At 35.5% G+C, this 24677-nt stretch overlaps 1 protein-coding gene across 1 annotated transcript; it reads left to right on the top strand.

Annotated features, from left to right (window-relative positions):
* The first annotated feature begins 1575 nt into the window (after positions 1-1575).
* Positions 1576-20472, top strand: LOC149079841 (uncharacterized). Its single transcript, XM_089240340.1, has 17 exons — positions 1576-2016; positions 4950-5006; positions 5480-5551; positions 9036-9115; positions 9281-9438; positions 10267-10305; positions 11285-11445; positions 12458-12516; positions 13475-13564; positions 13673-13854; positions 13979-14084; positions 14223-14288; positions 14707-14814; positions 15534-15685; positions 15976-16099; positions 17139-17264; positions 18232-20472. Exons 2-17 carry the CDS (start codon positions 4973-4975, stop codon positions 20338-20340), a joined length of 3666 nt encoding a protein of 1221 aa, XP_089096466.1. The 5' UTR covers positions 1576-2016; positions 4950-4972; the 3' UTR covers positions 20341-20472.
* Positions 20473-24677: the final 4205 nt, after the last annotated feature.

Genomic DNA, 24677 nt, shown 5'->3' with positions numbered 1-24677 from the left:
GGTTGCCGTAGAGAGAGCCATGGGTAGGACCATAGGCGGACATAGACTTGGAAGTCTAGAGGGCAAGGTGATGATGTCAATTTATATACACACATATACAGTAGATCTGCCCACTCCACTTTTGACGCTGGGGGGCAATGCCCCCCCCCCCCCCGTATCACCGCCCATGGGTAGGACCAAGATTGGAAAAGTTTTTTTTTTCTCCAAAAAAAGGAAGCCTTATGCCTCGCAACGATGAAAAGTCTGAATAAATTAAGCTATTCAGCATCATGGGCGGAGATACGCACCCCCCCCCCCCCAGCGTCAAAGGTGGAGTCGACTGATCTAATGTATATATGAGCTGACATCATCATCGTGCCCCCCCCCAGCAATAATGATCTTGTACCCCCCAGACTTCCAAGTCAATCTCCGCCTATGTTCAGCATGAATATTGTTACTACAGGTTCGAAAACCGAGAAAGGACGGCGCCTGCGCTCACACCTTTAATAATGTCGCTTTTCTCAATTTATGCAACAGATGGCGCCACTAAAACTAATGAAACTGATCACAATCGCTAAAAAACAGCAAAAACAAAGAATTCACGGAATTATCGACTGCTATTCGTTAAGGAAAAAAACAAATCGCATCAAAATGAGAGAGATGTGGGGGAAAAAAAAATCCTGAAAATGAAAACGAGCGATTTTTCCGAGACGTAGGAGGACGTCTGGTAACCTTGAACTATATAGCCACTAGAATAAGTGGGTTTCAAGTCGCCTCAAAAGAACAAATTTTCACCTGGTGAAGAAAAAAAATTTAATCACTCTTGGGTCGATTGGCGGGCTTCATTGTGAAATGGTGTTATGTGCTTCCATCTAACTTTGAAAGGAATAGTGACAAAACAGTGAACGAATACAGATTTATATTAAGCTAGTTTTCTTTGTTGTGGGTCTGATTTGTGGCAAAGACGGTGTGGTCAGGGCCACAACTAGATACTTTGTCATGGGGGGCAAGCCGGCATTTTGGCTCCCCTTGCAATGTAGAAGGAGTATTTAAAGTGTTGATTCGGCGCCCTCTTCTGGTTCAGTGCCCGGGGCACCAGATCTGCCTGCTCCCTCCTAGTTACGACCCTGGCCTAGTTACGACCCTGGGTGTGGTAACTATTGAGGAGCCATACATTCGGAGTTCAACTGAGTTTGCTCACCGTCAAGTAATTGGGAAACCTATAAATATTTATGAAATTGTGTGGAAAACTGAAACACAACTACAGATTTTTTCTTTTTTCAATATCTAACAGAAGCAAATCTGAAAAAAAGAACTAAACAATGACTTCTCTTGGGTCTTTATACCATCGAGAAGAAATATAAATAACTTTATTTCTCCTCTAAGCTTTATACCAAAATAAAAAATAACTTTGAATCGTATTTTGAAATTCGAACTGAAACCACTTTTGGGCGTGCGTGCTCAGGCATTATTCAATCACAACGAAGATTTCATTCAAGCTATTTCACATTGCCCAATCAAATCTTTTATTACACAACGCTGACAAAAAATGTACGAGCGCTCTCTAGTGTCGCTTTACGTTTTTCCTCACGTGACGTATACAAGATGCCGCCAGGCGCCAATGCGTAATGGTGTTTTGGTTTTTTTTCTGGTTCAGCCAGTGTTTACCCTCTGCAGAATTGATGGGTAGGGGTTCAACATATTCAGTAGGATCACTATTATTATTTTATTTAGAAAAACTCATCGATATTGTCGTATTTTAATTCCGTTCCCATCAATACATAAATATGTATGGTCCGCGATTTTGTTGCGCTCACCCTGTTTTGGAAATGTGTCACGCAATGGTTGCTGTAATAATTGGTCTCTTCCGTATCAAATATGGCTGCCGAATCTGTTGAATCTCTTCCCCCTACTCGTACAAGCAAAACAAACATTTTATTCCCCCCTTTCTATACGTCATGATTTTATTGGAGGGATTCATATTTTTATTCATTAACATGTGGACATTGGCATGTTTACTTGTTCGGGATAAGCAAGGTATGTCGTTCTGAAACTTGTTTACACGAACTGATGAATAATATAAATATTGTCTGCGCTGTGTTTTCATGATCGATTCACATCAAATCATGTTTTTATTCAACAGTGTCGCACAAATTATATAAATATGAGTTTATAATATCAATATGGCAGCTGTTTTAACAATATTTGTACTAAAAGAGATCATATTTTCGATTATTGTTTTTCAACACATGAGCAGTTCCTTGTTAGCTGTTGTGTGCATTATGTTTTCAACTCGTGTATTAGTATTCAAATGTTTTGGAGAGATTATTGTAGGGTTTTGTTTATTTGAGTTTCGGTATTTGTGAGCTGTTCTGGGAGCTGATTGAGGGAATAACGTTTATATTGATGATCTATCATTTGACTGTTCGGAGCCAAATCGCTCATATTTGGCGATTTTGCGCCATTAGTATCCTAATTGAAGGCGGGAAATCTCGTTGCTTTTGAGAAATCGATTTTACTGTGCACTTTAGATCAAAGATATTGAATTTCTGTAGTTGTTATTGTGGAGATAAACCATAGATTATTGTTCTGTCAAGTCTTTCAAGTATTTGAATGCATGCACAATAATTTTTTTATGTAAATAAAACAAATATGAACATTAATGTTGTGAATGTATTCACATGGGTGGACAGGGTACCACCATCATGAGTCCCCAGGCAAAGTGATGTTCTGGGGCCCCCTCTATCTGGTCTGAAGTATCTGCATATCAATTTACACATGCTTAGTGCTAGATCTCATTGTTTGGAGGGCTGGCCATGCATGGATGGGGCTTCATGCGTTAACCTTTTCACTCCCTTCACACTCTGGGACATATATGTCCCATATAGACTTTGAAATTGATGGTGGGAGAGAGAGAGAGAGGTAAAGATGACCCTGTGTGTATTAGATATATGTGCAGCTGCATCTTTATGCATGGAGGAGCTTGGAAAATCACTGGCCTGGGAGCCTATGGCGCACTTCAGACTGCCTTGCACATGTGATGCAATAAGGCTTGTCAATGTTCGTAACTCATGCACCCCCCCCCTGCCACACACACCCACAAATGTACGCACATGGAGCAAAGTATGGCAGAGCTCCAGTTCATAGTGAATTTCATTATTTTTGTCTTTTTACATTACAAATTTATGCTGTGCGTACATACACAGAGCTTGATGTTTATGTGCAATAAGTTACGAGTCCATTGACACCCAGGTTTGTGTTAGGTGGCCGTGAAAAAAGGGGCTGAAAGAGAAAGCTGCAACAAAAAAATTAAAAGTAGATGTTCAAGAATTGATAAATTAAATTAGGACTTCCTTCTAGCATCCACAATTAGCCCAGTCGGTAGAGTATCCAGTGTTGCCCAACCCCTCGGGGTAATGTGCTTATAACCCCTACTGGACAGAGTCTGAGCCATGTCTGGTTTTATAGTTGGCAGTGTATAAAACTGGTGGTTCGAAGGTTGATGATTCGAATCCCGCTCTTACCTTTAGTTTTTTCTCCCTCTCTTACATCTTTGATGTCTTCAATGATTACTGATTTATTTTCCTTGGTTTTTCATTTGTATGCAAAGCTAATATTGAGTGTCCTGTCATCCCCGGAGGACCGCCACCACCAAACCTTCATGACAATAGGTTTTATTTTTAATTACTTATTTTCGGGGGTGAAGGGTCATGATGCGTTTATTGCTTGGGGTGGCAGAACAGCAAGCGAAGCGTGCCCACCAACTCTGCACGAGCCATCATGACAAAACATGTAAAAGCAAAATTCGATTGCGCTAATTATAATACAGATGAGATAATTATTTTTGTTTTATTATATTCAAAAGATACTGCAAGCCAGTGATGTGACAAACAACTCTTCCATACATCAAATTAAGATGTCTTTAAAGGCTTTATTCCTATTGGCTCTACATTGAATAAATGTCTGGTGTCATGTGTCTTTAAAAGACCCATCAAGGTGTGTGACATCACTGCAAGTCATCTGCCGTATACTGAATAAACATCTAGCTCCGTATATGTATCCTCTGTCATAAATTTTTAACAGGGGAGCTCATCGAAGTAAAAAGCTGGTCTGGGGTGGGACAGAAAATCCCATCCTAGGGGACCCAGCTTCCCTTTGGTATTGCCCTGTGTCTATCATGTAGATGGAATCTTTTTTTTCCCCCTGAATCAAGTTTCATTTGAATATGATGTGTAAAGAATCGTTTGATTTTCTGATATATGTTTGTATGTATTGAAGAAAAAAAAAGATTCTACAAGGTTTCTGTGTACCTTGTTATTCAATTCACATGCCTAAAAAACAAACTTTTTTAGGCATGCTATTTTATTCTTGCTTGAGAGCATCAAATTTCATTAGAACATTGAATGGATATGAATTTTTTCGAATCAAAGCCATTGATTAGTGGAACAAATATGTTGACTATCATGTTAATACAGTGACACTCCCCCTCTCCCAATTATCCAACTTAATTGGGAGAATTGTTTTTATAATTGAAGTTTCTGGATAATTGAATACACATGCATCATTTTAAGTGATCTGTGCCAGTCTTAAGAGTTGGGCGTGCAGGGTTAGTGTAAAACATGATATATAATCAAGGTTTTATGGTGTGCAGAGACTTTTGAAATGTAAATACGGTCGCCGCTCATTATATCAACCATTCCATTACAAAAGCCTATAAGAAAATTTATAAATACTGTCTTCATGCGTGATCCATCTAGGGAATCTGTCCTCAATGTTCGAAATTCCTTAATGTTTTCATGTAACGACTGTGCTAGATGTTTTCCGTGGAATGATAAGGGTCATTATAATGTGCATCTACTGTAATTGTTTTTTTTTTTTATATATGATGCAAAGTTTATGACCTACCTTTTTCGTGATTTTTCCACTACATATCATTTTCATTTAATTACTGTTGATTTTATAATTTACAGGAGACGGCTACCAGTGAAGAATAATGAAACGAGTGACCATAGTTGACGATGAGTCTTGTAAGTGAGCTCATTTTTTTATTATAAAATCTATATCTATAACATACATACACAACATAGACGATATCCCAAAGGACTGGCAGTTTAATTCTGCACTTATTGCATATGTTAAACCAGAGGCGCAGACCAGGGCTGCATCTGGAGGGGGGGGGGGGGCAATTGGGTCTGGTGTCCAGATCAGAAGAGGCACAAATTTAACCCTTTTACCTCTCCTACATTGCAAGGGACACCAAAATGTGTGATTGAAGCTGATCAAGCATCGAGTTGTTGCCCTGGTGCAGGCACAAAGAAAACATTGGTTGCGTTGTGTTGTATATTGATGAATAATTTGAGGGGGGGGGGGTCAAGTACCTTGATAGGTAACTATTGCCTATGATAATTGAAATAAATTTTGTGATTGTGTAAAAATGTTAAGAAACTATCTCTGTAACCAATAATTATTTATATTTATAAATGCTTTATTTTTTGTGTAGGTGGCTCGAAAAGTGCGAGCAGCTTCTCTGGATCAAAAAGGCGACGGAAACTGAGCTTCAGTGAAGATGAAGGTTGAAATTTTTCAGTTCTTTGTTTCTTTTATCAGTTTTTTTAATGTTTTAAATGACGTGAATGATCTTTTGAAATACTGTATTCGATTTATTATAAAGATGTTTATAAGAGAAAAAAAAAATTACTTTTTAAATCAAGAAAAATTATTTGCAAGAGTGGGCATAGAGAAAATATGAATGAAAGGAAAAGAAAAAATATTTCCAATTTTTTTTATTAAGTCCCTCGATTTTTCTTTCTTTTCTTCATGAACATAAAAATATCACCTTGATGTGAATGAGTCTAAAATTGTGTACCCAGCTGGACAAAAACCCTGAAAGTTTGGCGTCTTACACATAATTTAAATCAATCTTTTTCCGAATAGCCGACTTGCATATCAAAAAGAAGAAAAAGTTAATAGCTTCTCTTGATAAGTCTTGTTCAGACAAATCTAATGGCACTATATTAACATGAATATATCTTAGGCTAGAGATAGGCAAACTTCGGCCAGCTTAGAGATTCTGTCCAGCCAGCTGCAGATTCTAATATAACAGCATAGAAATGTTTGATTTCAGTATTTTAAAAGAGTTCATTTAATGGGGGGGATGATCCTGTCTTTTTGCTTATGAAAATATAGTTGTGAGCATTTAAATAGAAATTGATTTTTGTGCAAAAAAAATGGAACACATGCAATAAATATGCATAAAGTTATTAAAATATGCTTATGACGCTTATTTTTCATGGTTGTAAAAGATAACCCATTGTCTTATTTGCAATGAAACCATGGCAGTCTTGAAAGTACACAACACATTTTGCCATTTCATTTCTAAGCATATAGTTCTAATTACCGTATTCTCCCTCGTTAGCCTTCATGCTGGGAAATAATGCAAGAGACCAGCACACCATGAAATTAGAGTCACAGATTCTGGAAAATTCTTAAATACTAAAACTTTTTATTTTAAAAATTTATTTAATGGTCAAAATGTATATAGTCATCCTTACTGATGTGTTTCTTTAATACTTTATGAGCCGAATGGATAACACATGGGTATTTATTTTGATGAGTATTTATTATTACGTTAGACTTAGATAGATTATATATATATAGATAGGAAGAATTTATAAAGCGGAAAGAGCAGAACATATAGACATCTTATCTACTTGATGTCCGAGGTGGAACTCACTAGTTCCCCTTACACAACACTAGGTGGTGTTATATGTTCTTATCAGTTTAGTTCTTTTAGTCATTTCTTATAAGGGCACCATATTCCTCCCCGCTAATTTAAAGATCCAACCAGACCGGAGCTTTCCTGGTTTGTTGGGAACGTCACAAAGGAACAGGAGTGCTGGACATCGCTGGTGTTGGTAGATCACTACTGATCTCTGCCGGAATTGTCTGCTCTTCTGGAGCAATCTGTACCTCGGAGTTAGAAGCGACAGGAGTTGATGAAAGTTTGCCTGAAACTCTGGGTACCACCAAGGTTGGCTGAACTTGATTGCCAGCTGCTCTCATCTGGTCGATGTGACGTCGGAAGAGACCATTTACATCTACAGTGTAGTGTAGAACTCCGTCTTTGTTGAGAACAGTTCCGAACTTTCACTTGTTATTGGCGGATCTGTAATCTCGCACAGCCACGCGATCTCCTGGCTAGAAACTAGTTCGGATTATTCTTTTTAGGGATAGCATTCCTGAACTTTGCATGGTAGTCGCATTTGGCGCTTTTCTATAATTCAACAGAAACCTGCTCACTTTTTGGCAGATGTTTCCGGGAAATCTCTTTGCATCTCCCGAAGGGATTGTTTTAAGGTGTGAATGTATCACTCTGCCTTCTCGTTGCTTGATGGTTTGAAGGGAGCACACGTTTTGTGCTTTATTCCGTTATTCCTCATGAATATTTCAAACTCGTGTAATGTGAACTGAGGACCATTGTCACTCACTAACACTAAAGGCAGTCCAAATTGGGAGAAACAGTCCCGTAGACATTCAACTGTCTTGAACGTGTTTGTTGATTTCATCGGGTATACTTCCATCCATTTAGAATGAGCATCGACTACGATCAAAAACATATGCTTGAATATGGGACCTGCGAAATCTACGTGAATTCTATCCCATGGAGCACTCGGGTATTCCCAATGGTGTACCCTAGCTTTCACCGGATTGGACTTAAATCTGGAGCAATCCGGACAGTTTTTAGCAGCTTTTTCTATGGCGCTATCAATGTCCCTCCAGTAGACGTAGGATCGAGCAATTGCTTTCATTTTAACAATGCCCAGATGGCCTTGATGGAGTTCATCAAGAATTTGATTTCTAAATTTCTCTCTTTGGCCATGCATAATACATCCGTCCTGCAAGGTGTACTCGACTTCCTTCCCTCCTAAAGGTTCACCAAATTTCAATTTCCTCAGCAATGGACCCAACTCTTCATCATTTTGTGTCTCTTTTGCTAAATGTTGAGCTTTCACTGGTAGTGTTTCGATTTGATTCAACTGGAAGAGCTCTATGTCATCCTTGACAACTACGTCTTCCGACTTTAAAGGCAATTGGGAAAGACAATCTGCATTACCATGGTTCTGTGTGTTGCGATAAATGATATCAAACTGATATGCTTGTAAGATCAAGGCATAATGCAAAAGTCGAGTATCCGTCAACACTGGTAGACCTTTCTTCGGCCTGAATATCGCTACCAAAGGCTTGTGATCTGTTATGAAAGTAAATCTTCGGCCTTTCAAGTAAAGTATAAATTTTTTTACTGCCCAGATAATTGCCAAAGCTTCTTTGTCAATCTGGGAGTATCTCTGTTCCGTTTTCGTCAGCGTACGAGAAGCAAAGGCAATTGGTCTTTCTGTTCCATCTGGTAAGACGTGATAGAACTGTTCCTATTCCCACTGGAGAAGCATCCAAAGCAAGAGTAAGAGGTAGTGTAGGATCATAGTGCATCAAGATTTGCTTTGAGCAAATTTCCTTTTTGATCTTCTTGAATGTAGTCTCACACTTTTTAGACCGATGCCACGGAGCGTCCAAATTTTTTTCTTACTTTTTTTGGGCCTGCTTCTAAAAAAGTTTGCCTGTCAACTGAGGCAGTCCACCCCATATAATAACAATTTAGTAAAAAATGTACTGAAAACATCCTAATATATCTTCGTGTCGATGGCGTTGCCACCAAATGTATATTAATGCAAAACTAATCACTTTTTATCCTTTTTCAAATGATCCAAGTTCTCAAATCTGAAGAGACCTTAGTCCCATTCACCTCAGATTATTGGGACTATTGTTTTATCTGTTGCTTTACTCAATTGAAGAGATGTTTGCATATCAACATCATGAAAAGCAAAACATTTTTTGTGACCAATTATAAATTTGAAAAAACTGTACAAAGGTGCCAATGAGTAGTTGCTTCTTTGAAAATATTAGTTTGTTTTGTGTACATGTTTATTGAATATGTATAATATAACAACTTTTGAATATGAGTTGTGAATATTTTAGCTATAATTTGAGCTTCCCTTTAGATTCTCGGCTCAGAGGTCCAGACTCGCCACCAATGTCCAAGATATACAACAGTGTATACCGCAATAATAAACCTGCTGAGGTAAGTGAGGCTTTGAATGCATGTTGCAAACTGTATATATAGAATATTGCGATATAACACATTTTTCTTAACAGCTGCATACAAGATCTAAATTCACATTTTTCTCTGGGAATGCCATTCATTATTAATACCACTTACCATTATTTTTTTTGATGGAAAACTTAGTTGTTTCGAAAAGACTTGATCAGTGCAATGAAACTACCAGACAGCGAACAGCTCGATCCCAAAGACTTCTGGTTTATCAGTGACTCGTGGAAACAGGAATGGGAGCGAGGTGTGCAAGTACCTGTGAATTCAAAAAACATGCCTCTTCCAGAAGTGACGTAAGTTTTAATTGTATGATTTTATTAGCCTACAAATATGAACTTTTTCAGTCGGGGGGTTCACATGAGTTCAGTTGATTTAGATTTTTTGTGTGGTGGTGTCAAAAATAGTAACTATTTTCCCCTATCACATGAGTATTTTTGTATTGTTACTTTTATCGATTTAAAGAATGTATGTGAAAGCACTGCTGACATAGAATATTTATTTACCATTCAACAAAACATTTTAATTAAGATTCAAATGTGTGAGCATGGATTCTGACCCCTTTCATACACATTTAAAGATATATTAAGTCTAAATTCTTTAAAAAGAAGTAATCTACCATCATATTCAGATTCCAACCTTCTTGATATCGTGTTTGAGCGTACACATATCACCAAATCTTGATGAAGTTTTCTCCACCATGTTCTTTACAGAGTGCAAACATTTTCAATAAGATAATGGAGCTAGGAGTTCAGAAATTGAACTCTTACCTCATATATTGCAACCAGGAATTTAAAATTTCGCACAGTTTCTACTATTACTTTTATAGTTTTGCCAAGAAATTTTTGAAACTAATAGCATGCTTGATGAAAAGGTTTCAAGTTTTTTCATATCTCTACAAATAATATTCCTTTTTTGAAAACATTACTGTTGTGCTGTATGTGATAGAGAGAAAAAGAAAAATATAGATTCAAATCATTTTGTAATTAGAATATGCAGTTTATAACAAATCACCTGATATTTTGAAAACCCTGGAATCATGTTGACCCATGTTGTGTATATCCTGTGTAATACTATTTTAAACTGAAAATTCATTATACACTTTTTTCCCCATTGCTATCTAGTGACATCAAGAGAAGTGTTGAGCTGAGTCCTTGTAAAATGTAAGTAACTTTTTTCTCTGTGTCTGTTATGTAGTTATTCAAACTAACATTGTGATACATACACATCATTCACCACTTATAAACATGTTATTAAAGTATATTATATATAGTGCACATATCATTATAAACTAGCAAAATTTTATTATTACCTCTGTAATGAGTCACTTCAGGTTCATGGAACCCATTTTGTCTAAAAGAATCCTTAAGGAATAAAAGTGCACCCCCCTAGGGTTTGGGAGTTAAACTTTTTGAGGGACTTTTTTGGTTCTAAAAAATTTCAAGAATGTGACATGCTGTAGTTCGTCAGTAACACTATACTTTGATGTCAGAATGTCTTAATTTTTTTTTTAATTCCAAATATTTCTTTTTGGCTTACTGAATTTTATGTCTAGTGTCATAGGCAAAAAATGCAAATCTATGCATACTCATTTTTCTTCAAATCTGCAATAGATTATAACTATATGATGGCTCAAGGAAATGCCTTTTGCAAAGGGGAGGGAGGATCAAATCCAAGACAAGATGCTTAAATAGCATTTAACAGTCTGGTATCAATTTCATAGAGAGTAATTGTTTGTCCTATCCCCTACTTCAAATGTATCTTCCTCTTGGAGAAAGATAGTGTTGAATTGGTCAAGCTCTGTCTTATTTTCTATGAACGAGACTAAAAAAAAAAGACATGCTTGAGATCAAAACTTTTGAGAGCTCTTTTGTAATTAGATAGAGCATTATACATAATTGTGTAAGAACTCTCTTGCAGAAAGTTTACATCAGCTATAATTTTGTATTGTACATGCGTTAGGAATAGTAATTTAGGATGTCGAGAAATACAACATGCTTGTGTTCTATGAGTTCCACTGTATATCACAAATTCATATTATGCTCTAACGTTCAGAAATTCCCGTCATATATATGGTATTAGTAAAATTGTGATTTTTCTTTTGTGTTCTTGCAATACATGTGTTTATCATTTCTTCTGCAGGCCAAAGAAGTTCATACTCATTCATCCCGAAGATCGGTTTCCCAGTGACACTCACATTGCTTTAGATACAACAGAAAAGGCAGAGAAAGTCTGTCGTTATGATATGGATGATTTGGACAGCCAGTGGCTAGAAGTTTTCAATGATATGAGAGATGATTATGGTAGTTAATGATTTTGTATCAATAGTTTTAGTTTTCATAAGTTTAGCTTTTCTGATGTTTTTGTAATTTACAGTAGTGTCAATGTAATGCTCAGGTGATTCTTATTCTGACAAAGAATACAGTAAAGTTCAGATAATTTGAGCCAGATTGGGACAGAGACAATCACTGATTACAGAAAGCTTCGATTATCCTGAAAACAATGTAGAATGATTAAAATTTATCTAAAAGACACATTTAAAAAATACTTTAATCTTTATAAAACCATGTGCCCTTTTCATAAATTTTACAATTGAAAGGAAATTTTCTTGAAAGGGTTTTTACAGTAAAGCATTAATTAATGAAGATTCTTTCAACCTATGCCTCTAGTAAGCATACCAGGTCAACCAGTCTTTCTTTTTAAAATTCTCAGCGGTTTTGTCTATTAATCAAGAATCTCATTGTTTCAAGTGATTTCAAACTCACTACCAAAAGTTAAGCAAAGCTCTGCTATATTTTTCAAAGCAAGAAAAACAATTTCTCTATGTATTGAAAATCATAAATTTGACTTATCAACCTGCTAAACTCTTTTACTTTTTTTGCGCATGGGAGCAGTTCAAGGGTTAAATTGAAATTCAAGGGAAGAAAATTCACAAGCTAAACCGTGCAAATTGAGGAAACGGTGCAGCAGTTTTTTCAGAATTCATGTATTATGACTAGCAAACAAGATAATAATAATATGCATTTGAACATCTTTGTTTCATTCCAGTCCAAGTAATTTTCTAATTTGATGGGTTGAATACGCTGCGAGTATAAAAAAAAAGCTGCCTTTTGGGATCACCAATAAATTATAGATCCCAGTTTAATTAGCCCTCGTGTGCAGAAAATGACTGTGGTGTGACAAAAATGATCACATGAATACATTTATTATAAAATATTGCATGGTTAGTATAGAAATCTAAATTATGAAATGAATTTATTTCCTGTAAACTTGTATATTAAATAATTCTATAATTCCTATTTTCTTACGCCACAGGTTTGCTTCCTGTGAGTGAGGAGACATTTGAAGTTCTAATGGAGGATTTTGAATCACAAGTATGTGTGTGAATAGAAAATCCAAAATCTTATTTAGATTACTTATGCAATGAAACCACTGTATAACAATTCTCAAGCAACTGAAAAAGGTTATCGTTATGAGAGATTTATCACTATAGTTTGAATCTGAATTATGATATACTTGTTTATTATTACTGTGGGGAATTTCTGGACCAATGATATTCTTGCGTACAAGATTATTTTTTATGGAAGTTTTACTGTATTACACACTCAGGATAGATTGAGTTAAAGATATGCGAGATTAGATCTCATGGTATTATGGCTCCTGTACCCCTTAGCGAGAAAATGGTTCTGGATAGTGCGGCTGCTTATACACATTTAAATGCACCAGTGTTAAATCACTGAGTGTTTTGTTGCACTGTTTTGCCCATCTATCCATGTTGTTATCATACAAGCTAGCTGACGTTGACCCCACTCACCCACACACTGTTGTCCACAGCAGTTGGCCCTGGCTGCAGGGATTCTTATTCCAGAATTTATGCACCTACTATGGACCTTTGATACCGTGGCATGTGAATATCCTACAGTGCCTGGATGACTTTGAGATGGAGTTGTCTATATGCTGGGCACTGACAGTTTGCCCATGATCCAATGCAATGAGATCCTTTGTCTTGCTCATAATGTGAGTTCATTTATGACTGCTCCCATGGGTAGTACTCCTAATGCTGGAGTGCTGCTTTCATCTCATGTCAGTATCTGTCACGGGTTGCCCGCAGTGCCTCTTTTTGCATGGTAGAATATGAATATAATAGACATATCTCCAGCTGTCTTAAATTTGATTAATCTTCAGTGTAGATGTGTCTCTAGTAGTGGCCAGACTTCTTTTGGCACAATAATATTTTTATTCGGAGTGAAACATAAATGATGACAGGTTTTTAACAGTGATAAATATTAGTGTCTTTGAGGATATTAATTTTTTTATTTATTGTTTTTATAGTGTTTTAATAAATTTCAAGAAGCACTGCAGACTGAGGAGGGTCTTGGTATTGAATATGATGAAGATGTCATTTGTGATGTTTGCAGAGTAGTAAGTTTCTGGAAGGGGAAAAGAGCAATATTCAGTTTAGTATTTAAAATGTTTGTGAAATTTTTTAAATGTCAGAAGCGAATAAAACAAGAATTTATTATTTTTCAGCCTGAATGTGAAGAAGGGAACGAAATGGTTTTCTGTGATTCATGCAACATCTGTGTTCATCAAGCTTGCTATGGGATAACAGCGATACCAGAGGGCAGTTGGGTTTGCCGTACCTGTGCACAAAACGTTGTCCCTTCTTGTGTCCTATGCCCAAATAAAGGGGGCGCAATGAAAAGTACAAAGTAAGATTTGAAAATAATTTTAGAAGGAAAACTAACTGATCAAACTAAACAACTTTTTATTTTTTAATAATAATGATGTTTGAAGATTGATTGCATTCAAAATTATTTTTGGTTTTTTTCATAGGTCCGGAGATATGTGGGCCCATGTTAGTTGTGCTTTGTGGGTTCCAGAAGTTACGATATTAGACCCTGAAAAAATGGAGCCGATCGGGAATATCTCTCAGATTCCGGTAAAGTGGATTTATATGAATAATAGAAATTTCATCAATATTATGTATATTATTTGTGCACACGCACTTAAATGTATATTGTATTCAATACATTTAAGTTTCTCACTAATTTGCTCTTTTTTTGTATTTTTTCAACAGTCTAGTAGATGGGCTTTGATTTGTACATTTTGTAGAGAGAGAAATGGTGCCTGTATACAATGTTGCGTAAGTTTAATAGCTGTTTCATTCAAACTATTTTAAGTCATTAAGTAAAATTTTGGAAAGGATGTGTTAATTTAATTTTCAGAATCTCTGCTAAGCTTGAAATTTCTTTCGTGTGAAGTTCATTATGTTTCAATCAAAGCAGTTAATGACAGTGAACTGTTTATATTTGCTATCAGTGACATTACTTAATATTTTACTTTATGTTACTGGAACAGATTTTGCATGATCATTGCACACTTTCATAAAAAATAAAATAGAAAAATTAGTTTTTTTTTTTTTTCATTTTAAATATTACAAGAGTTTAATGCTGACTCTTTTTTTACTTGTATTGTGAGGAGTTAAAGGTGAATTTATTGTGAACATTAAAGGTTTTTGTTTTTCTGATAATCATTATACATTGATTTTCTATGAATTTCAGGTCAAGCAGTGCAAAGTAGCATATCATGTCACTTGTGCATTTGAGCATGGGTTGGAGATGAACGCAGTTTACAGTGAATTTCGGGCAGAAGATGGTGTTAAATTAAGAGTAAGATATTAGAAATGTCACTTCGATAAGCTTTTGGGGACTGATATTTTCTTCAAAATACTGGATATAATATATTGATAATTTTCCATTGTTAATGCTTATCACAATGATTATGTGAATTAAATATATTTGTTAGAAACTAAAAAACGATTACGAAGTACAGATGACTAGATACCAAGCAAAGATAATTGGAAAGAAAAGTCACATTCCTCTGAGGGGAATCCTGTATTCAGCAGTAGCTCGTAACGAAACTCGTTTTTTATTATGAGCTGCTGCTGAATTAGGAGGCTGTCTATTGTGCAGTCCCGTTCAGCCCAAAGGAACACTGTGTTCGTAGGAAAGGAAATGTCTGTCCTCCATAGTTTAATGGTAGAACACGTGCCCACAGTATCCACAACTTTTGGAAATTATGAAGAATGTGCGTTATATCTAAATTTCCTAATCATTTTTCAGATCACTTTTTCTTTGTCATCAGTTTATGATAGGGTTAATGATTGTCATGTTTTATGTATAAAAATTTCTCCCTATCTCATTGATTGATTATGTGTAAAATAAATGTAAGAGCCCATTTCTGTGTGATTCATGTTCTTTGTTATTGATCGTACAATTATAAAATACCCTGCCTAGTTTGAGCCAATTTAAAAAAGCCATCTAGTTTTTAACAGTAAATTCCGAAGAGCAACAAAACAAATTTCATGATGCATTTGATATTTTTTCAGTCATACTGCTTGAAGCATGGTGACCAGAGCAAAGAGTCTCAGCCGGATAATAATGAGGGCACTGCGGTTTTGCAAATGAAAAGTATTGTCAAAAAAGAAGGGAAGTCAAACAAAATATCAGACTTTGACAAGCACAACGCCAGATTACAAAAGTTTGTAAATTTAGAAATTTCATATCCATGTATGTTTGTTAATCCATTTATACAGATCATATCTTTTATTTTAAGACAAGTTTAATATGTTTATTAGCAATACTCAAAACTGAAATTATGGCCAAAAATTTAAAATAATGAATTTGAAATTTTCAATTGTTCAAGATTAATTCTGAAATCATTATTGTTTTTCGGGGAATACATATACATTTATTGTTTATAAATAACCATATTCAAATTTATTATTTTGTGCATGATAAATGAGACTATATGATGTGTCATGTTTATAGGATAAGGGAGATGGAAGCAGAGTTTCATCAATATGTGGAAATCAATCATTCAATGCAATTGACTCCAGGAGCAGATCATGACACGGTTGATCAAATATATCATTATTGGAAATTAAAACGAACCGTGAGTATTGTTTTGTGTCACGTTTCAAAGAATTCTATTTGGTCATTTTATAGACTTTTTTTCTATTAGCTTTTAGAAATTGCCAGCTTGAAGTTTGAAATTCTGATCATATTTATAGATTTATCCTAACTAATAGTAGACAGATTTAGTTTGAAATTTTTTAGCAGACTTTTTTTTTTGTTTTTGAGCCTATAACAGTTCAAAATGAAAGATTTCTACCCAAGTTTTGATCTTATACAAGGGTTGGCTTTTCAATAGTAGCAACTGTATGTGCAGTATTTAATAGAGATGGTTTTTACAGATGGTTTCAAGTCTCACAGGCTTTTGAGGTAGTCGCCTGTATCACATAAAACTGGAAGCCATGCTGTTGGCAATGCTTAATCCATTTGTTTGTGTGAGAATATTTTTTTTAATACCCAGAGATGTCTAAAACTGTTCTGAAGCAAATGTCGTGAAGATGTTCCTCCATCTTCAGTCAAAGCTTGAAGTATATATATTGTAAAGGCTTCCAATACTGACTCATTAAGTCAAAGAGATTTATATTCTAGACAGAGTGCGACACTTTTCAAACACAGTGATTAAAAACAAAAAGTCTGCCACACCTTACGCTGCATGTATTCGAGTGTTCTTGAAAATGTTTTTTATCCATTCAAAGGTAAAGAAAAAGGTTCATCTTGAGGTAGTTACCTAAATTTAAGGAAAACCCACTGAAATGTTAGTCCAAATTCACACCATTGTTTGGTATGTCATATGTCATTAAATTTTTACTTGGCTCGACTACTTCTGTTTTCGGGATCAAACTGTATTTATGTCCAGGTTGTGATGACTTACCTCCAGTATTCTCCAATTTTATCATTATTGTATATGAAGAGGGAAGAGAAAGTTTATTTTTTCCAAGAGACAAAATAAGTACCTAACTAATCTATAGCAAAAATAGCACTGCTGGGCTTGGTTGCACAGCATCTTCGCAGTGGTGTTGCCACTATTAAAAAATCTATCCTATTATATTATTCTTGTTATAAATTTTATTTTTTTTCAGTCCAATTTCAACAAGCCTCTTCTGCCAACTAAATTTGATGAAGCAGCTCTACTTGGCAAGCAGCCAGAAGACAGTGATTATGCGAGAATGAAGATGTTTGTTCATTTGAGACAAGACTTAGAAAGGGTATGTGTCTTCACATTCTTCTACATCATCCTAAATAATATAATATAGTGAGACCCCCCCCCCCCCCACTCCCATATGTGACCATTTCCATGAGCAGAAGAAATTGAAATTTTTAGGTATTTATCGTTATAGACAGAATGTAGTTCAATGTACACTGTTATGGGAAATCTCCCACACCAATGAGTAATATTGTTATATAGACAATTATCTTTATTGATAGTGTCATTATATGGCAGTCGCACTATATGTAAAGCTGAATCTTGATTGAATGAATTGTTGGAGGCACACTTTCATCCATTAAATCGGGTTCAAGATGATCATAAATATGTACGTAGGCCCTTCAAAATGGTTTGAATCAGATTGTTGTTGTCCAAATGTGTATGTTCCAAAACAATTGAAACACACACATTTAGACAACAATCCAATTGGAACACATTGTTTTGACAATCAGAGGTTGCAAAATAATTTCGAGAATATAAATTATATTACAAGCTTAGCCTTCAATGATGTACTGCTCGTTATTTATGCTTATAATTTGCTCATAATTAGTATTTATTTTATATTCGTGAAGCTAGCAAAGTTTCATTCATTTGTTTCATGTGATTTTCTGTGTATCGCGATGCTTCCTAATGTAATGAGTGAGAAATTAAAATCAACTTCCTCTATCACCTGAGGAGGTATCTTGTACAGCAGAAATGGATTGATTTATTTCACTTTATTTAGCGACAGTGTGATTAAAATGATCATTTATCTCAAAATAAAGAATTTCAGCATTATCCAACCTTACATCGGCATGTGCGTGAAAATCACAAAATTAATTGTCATAATTCAATGAATAATCTTAAAGTATTACCAGTTGTGTTCTGTATGTATCTAAATTATTTAGGGGGAAATGAAATTACAATATTAATTGTGAGTATTCTATCAAAATTACATGTATAAATTGTACATATTTTTTTCCTACCAGGTGCGAAACTTATGCTACATGGTTGGCCGACGGGATAAGATGCGCCGCTCTTATATTGCTGCTAGGAAGGATGTGTTCTTGAAACAAGTTGAATTAGTCAATGCAGAGATCTTTAAGTTTGGCTCTAAGGAATATAAATCTGTGATGGAGTCCTGCAAAGGAAATACTGTCATAGATAAAATGTATTCTGATCATTGCAAACTGAAGAACGAGAAACAAGAGAATGAAAGTCCTATAGAGAAGGAGAAAGATGCAGATAATGGGAAAAAGAAATTGGTGTCAGCTGCTAGATTGCCCAATCCTTATGCGAAGCTATATTTCAGTGATATACATACTCGTTCTAGAAACGGCACAAGTAAAGTTGGTACATCAGGAACCTACTGTATGCGTAGGAAAAATTTAAAGAAATCTCAGTCCCTTGAAAATGTTGGTAGCGAGTCGACTGCCAAGACAGATGTTGACATGGGAAGAAAACGTGCTAGCATATCCTCCCCTGTTGTGATCAAAGTAGAAGTCTCGAACAATGATCCAGCTGTTGATTTTAAAGCAGAGAAACAGTTGGATGCAAATTTTACAGTTTCTGAAGTATTGATGAAAACTGAAAATACCGAAGAAAAAATGAATGAAAATAATGATTTTTCATCAGCTGAACAGGAGAATAATTCAGGCAAAGCTCAATCAGAAGAACCAAAAGACTCGAACGCTGTATTTGAGGAGGTTGATGCCGAAACACCCCAGAGTACTGAAAATGTGAATCCAGTTCCAAATCCCGAGGATGTATCTGAAAGAAATAATCTTGCTCAAGATGAAATAGTGAATGTATCACTTGGTAATATTGACCATACGGAGGAGAAATCATGCAATGAAGTTGTGTCACCACCTGTAGAACTTGACACGAAAAAGTTGCCTTCTACATGTATTGAAACAAATGAACAAGACAGCCAAGACGCAAATAAAGAGAATTTATCTGTTGTTCTTGAGGTAAACGGGAAGAATATCGTGACGGATCAATCCCTCACAGACATAAAAAATTCTCCTTCTCAGAGTGATAAAGAAAATGTAATTACTCATCCAAAATCCAGGGGAAGAAAGCCAAAGTCACAGCACGATACAAAAAGCGGGGAATTGGTTAAAGCCATTGAAGAACTAAGTATTGACAGTAAAGTGGAGAAGCATGATAAAAATCGTGATTGTGGTAACTTCAAGAATGTACCTAGTGCTGATGGCTTAAAAACAACTATCACACGGACTTCTAGGTACGAGATGAGAGCAAGGAAACAAGTGCTGAGTTTACCGCAGGATGCGGCAAATGAAGATTTACCCGAAAAACTGCCTTTAGCGCAGGAGCAACCCATCACTGCATTAAAAATGTGTGATGAAGACCCACCCACCATTGATAAGATGGATGAAGACAACTTCGGTCACAATGAGGACAGTCGTGAAAATGACAAAGAGGTGATTGAACTTATCGCTAGGGATAACTCCACAGAGCGTAGGATACGTCTTTCTGTAAAGCGAATTACGCGTAATAAACACCCACCCGATCGGGCTAAGACCATTATCGACAGTGATGACTCTGTTGGAGAAAAGGATTGCGATGAGCCAAATTTTAGGGAGTATAAAATGTCTCTCAGACAGAACGGGAAAGTGCTTTTATCTCCAGTGAAGAAACAAGTCTCAGACTCCCAGGGTAGGGATTCTTTGCCCTTAAAAGACGCGCATAACGAGGGCTTGAAGAAAGAAAAATGTAAGAGAGATGATTTTTCACCGGTTCAATCCAACCAGCCACATTCGAGTTCCAGTGGGCAAAAATTTCCGGTGTCTCCAAACAGGGACGTGACGTCATCCCCACGACTTGTTATAAGGTTGGTGAAGGATCCTGATTGTAAGCAGTGGCAGAAAGACACAACGATCTCTCCTAAGGCACCAACCTCATTCAAAGTCGTTAGGAACGATTGGGAAGACATCGAAAGCAGCAACGAGGCTCACGCGTTGAAAGACAGCAACCTGGAAGTTAGAGAGAGAAAACCTATTAGGACTACCTTAAAAAATACTGTAAAGTTACATAGGTACAGCATGAGGGAGCGTCCAAAACGAACAAACAGCTAGTACATGACTGTACCTTAAAAAAATGTTAAAACGTATATGTACATCATGTAAAATCATCCCATAATTTTATAGTTTTTCTAGTCATACAAAAAAAAAATTGCAATTGTTAGAGGATTGTTTGTTTTTAAATTCGTAGTCTCTGCATTTTTTAACGATGTTTCTGAATTCATTTTTTGTTTTGATCAAGGATATACCCTTCGCACAAACCAGCTGCAAGTTGAATACTTCACCAAATCAAACCGATTTTAAGTGATTGATGTATGCATTTAAAGCTTGGGTTGATGTAAGATATCTGAAAGAATATAATTACTGTTATATGGTTTACCGTACTTTCAATTTTTATCACAGAATCACTTTGAAATAGAAATGATTATGATCTACTTGCATTTATGTGATCTTGTGTTATGTATACATGTGTCGTAACATTGATATACACATACATGTTCATGAGAGATTCATACCATCGCTAAGTTAGTTTATTTCATGCAGTAAATTAGGTACTACTTTTTTTTAAGTCTGGGTTCGAAGACAACTCAACCTCTTACATTCAGTTGTCAAAAACTTTGGGTGTATTATCCCAAATGTGTATTATAAATTTATGTATTCACCATTATTCATATATGCTAGTACGTTTAAAAAGTTCAGAGACTTATTTTATTACAGAAATGAATACAGATAGAACCTGTTTATTTTGTGTTTCCTTTGAAGTAACTACCCTGTGCAAAATTATACATTTTTGCCATTGTTCATACAAAGATGTAAATGCAAATTGCAAGCCTTTTTTCATTACATCTTCCAATTTATTCTCATCCACCAGCGTTGGTGCTCGCTGCACTGCTTTGGCACCTGCGTATCGTTGCCCACCTCCTTTGAACAAATTCTTTATCTAAAGAAAAAGGAAAAAATCACATGGGAGAGGATCAGGGGAATAAGCTGATTGTAGAAGTATTGAAATGTGATGTTTTGACAGGTAATCTGACATCAGGAGGGACCTGAGAGTCTGCACTTTGTTGTGATGGAGCACCAATGACTTGGCCTTCCAGGTGTTGAATTACCTGTCAAAACATCATATTCAGATACTTCCACAACTAGCTTATTCCCCTGATCTTCCCCCATGTGACTTTTTCTTTTTTCCTTGAATAAAGAATTTACTCAAGGGATTTATGCCCCAATTTATGCCCTTTTCCCCCAAATAGCTGTTTCTATTGCCAATACAGAAGAAAAGAAGAGAATATGTTGCCTTTCTCCACAATAATGTTTGTCTTCAACCCCAACTGCAGTATGGGCACAGGAACTTCTTCACAAGCTCAAATAAGAGCACCTGAAATATATGCCATGTGAAACAGTAATACCCAGACTTATGTCACCCTGCATTTACATTGTCTCATCCTAAATAAAAATGTTTTTCGTCAATTACATGCAGTTTGAACAAATCTAAAAAGTGTTTGAGATTGTATTCTCGAAATGGAAATGCTTACATGCAAGAATCGCATCTGACAGACGAATAGATAAGTACAGCAAATCTGCACATTTACCTCTCTTCCCCTTGAGATGAAAGAGTATTATAAGTGGAAAAATTTACCCTGATTTACATCTTTCTCAACTTGCATTTTTTGTCTTGGGTATGAGGTAAATATTTCAAGTGCTCTCATTTGAAGTTGTGCAAGAATTCCCATGTCAGTGCTGCAGTTAGTGAATGAGTGTTGCCATGGAGATGGATGCAATTTTTCTTTTGTTACATATTGGCATTTGTGGTAGCTTTTGCAAAGAGGGCACAAAAACTCTCACTAAGGTATATATGACGATTACTTCATGCTGAAGGGTGGCTATGTGAAAAAATTGTTGAGAATTGTGCCCATATTTTATGTAAAATTTACCGGGTGTTGGAGAAAAACATGTTTCAAGGCTTGAGAAATTTTAAAAAATTATGTAGACTTTTTAGGAAATAAGAATTTGTAACGTGAGAAAAATAGTGCCAAAATTATTTTTCCCCGAGACTTTTCAAGGACTTGCTGACCCTTTTCCCAGTTAGTTGATACACTGATGTAAATTCTGAAAATTTTTTATCATCCTCAGGTTTCAATTTAATCAAGAATAAAAAAAATTTGAGGTGCAAATTCAATTTTTTTTGTCACCATGATAACTTGGACTTGTTAAGCCTTGCTTTATTGTTAACAACATGGGTGTCAATGGTAATTATAGTGAGTAATAAATATGGAAATATAGACCCCATAATTCATGCAATGGGCATTCATTATTGCCCATAGGTGTTGGAACCTGGGGAAGCTAAAGCTTTTTGAGTCCCAAAAAAAAAACAAATTGCATTCAAGGATTGAAATCATCCTAATTTTATGCACGGATGAATGGTAATTTTCAACCCCTCAATGTTTTTTTCGTGTGTGTGCCTATGTTATTGCCTGGACAAAGATGTTGGACTGCTTCAAAGCAAAATACATCAAAGTAGTTGATATCGCTTGGGACACTGTGATAAATTTTGAAAAATTAAAACCCAGCTTTTTCAGAAAAATACACACTTTTATCTCGTCACATTAAAAAATGTTGAAATTTCTTACCGCATTTACGTTTATTTGTCTCCGTGTTCATCGATTTTTATCAACTGACTTTTATTGATTTTAATTTTGAAAAGTAAGTTTTTTGTCACTATTTTATTTCATCGTGTTAAAAATGTAAAACATTGCGAATGTACATATGGGTGAATGTATATAAATATGAAAGTTATATATGTATAGTTAAAATATATATATATATTTTATTTAAACTTTTTAACTGGTACGGCCATTTTGAGTTGCTCACAGTAATTTCATGCCTTGAAAAGGTGGATGTATATTTTCGAGAAGTTCCAGGATGATGTAATTATTTTTTCCGCTCATTTCGGTTGTACATAAAAAGTTTGTCTTCGAATGTATAAATGTTTTATTATCGACGTTTTTCAAATTTTAAAGGTTTTTTTTTTCCATCACTTATCTGTTTGCATGTTGGGATGTTAGCGTTTGTTGTCTCGCTGGTGATTTATATCACATACTTTTTTCTCGTTTATAGGTAATTTCTTAATGTGTTATTTGATGGGCATTAGAAGGTGCCACTTTCTTAACCTTCTCCCCTTTAATATTGTTGTAATATGACGATTCTGTTTCGATGATAATTTTATTATTAGACGGCATAAGACTTTTGAAATGAAAAATGTTTGCAGTGAGTGAAAAAGCAAAATAAAAATCTCCCGTTTTTTTTTTTGACACTCTCACATGTTAGAGAAGACAGTGTTTGAAGACATTGCAGAAAATACAAGGTTGTGAATACAACGGCATCCCTGTGACTAGGTAAATTGAATGTCAAGAATCAGACTCGTTTGTCTTGCGGAATCCAGTGTTTTAAGGTTCTGTAACTTGGCTGAGTTTCAATGATCACAAACTTATGAAATGTCAGGAATTTTCAAATTCAGATTCGTTTCATGCTCGTGTTAGATGTTATAATATTTTTGGTTCAGCATACTTTGTTAAAAAAAATTATGTTGCCATCTTTTATATGAAACTGTTACGATTTTTTTTTCTACTGTAAAGTAATTTATTTCCTTCATGATGCAGGGTGATTGTCTCGTTAATGGGCTCTATTGTGTATAAAAAATTAAAGGATATTGTGCATAGAAAATTATTTTAATAGATAATGATGAGAATTTTGGTCACCTTTAAAAATACAATATAAGATCCTTCATTGCGATGCTGAAAACGGTCTCCTCTTACATCGGAGCACATAGAAATATGTTTTGTCGAATTCTGGATGTTTTCTCAATTTGCATTAACGGCTTAAATTTTTAGAGTAACACTGAGTATATATATATCCAGTCACCTTCCTTATAATTACATTTTACTAATAATTTGAAATTTTCATGGCAGCACTAAAATTCTCACACAACACTGGATGCACACTTAGGCTGTTAGGTATCTACACGCAACACACACTTCTGACACAACTCAATCAGTAAATTGCCCATCACGATAGACGACCGAAGTTGTGCTGTGTTTAAAAGAAAGTAAGTCATCTTCCTGAATTATTCTTTGGTACCTATTTAAGGACAAAATGTACAAAAATGAAACCAGCACACATAATTTTGCACAACTCACAGGTGGTATAATGCACAAGAGTTTGAACTTTCAACCCATTGTGAAAGCAAGAATTGATCCTTTGTTCCCTCATATTTTTTTGGTATTCAGTTGAGTCTCTATACCTCAGAATCAGCTGTAACTTATTGTATTGCTTATTATTTTATTGAGTTAATCAAGACCATTTTTATACACCTCCCATTATATTGCGGTTGGGTT

Source organism: Pholcus phalangioides, unplaced genomic scaffold (assembly GCF_987345545.1).
Source record: "Pholcus phalangioides strain wild (caught in Gottingen) unplaced genomic scaffold, Ppha-v1.0 ptg000012l_1, whole genome shotgun sequence".
In the NCBI taxonomy this organism is placed as follows: Eukaryota; Metazoa; Arthropoda; class Arachnida; order Araneae; family Pholcidae; genus Pholcus; species Pholcus phalangioides.
The sequence above is the reverse complement of the archived record's forward strand: the minus strand, read 5'-3'. Positions and strand labels throughout refer to the sequence as shown.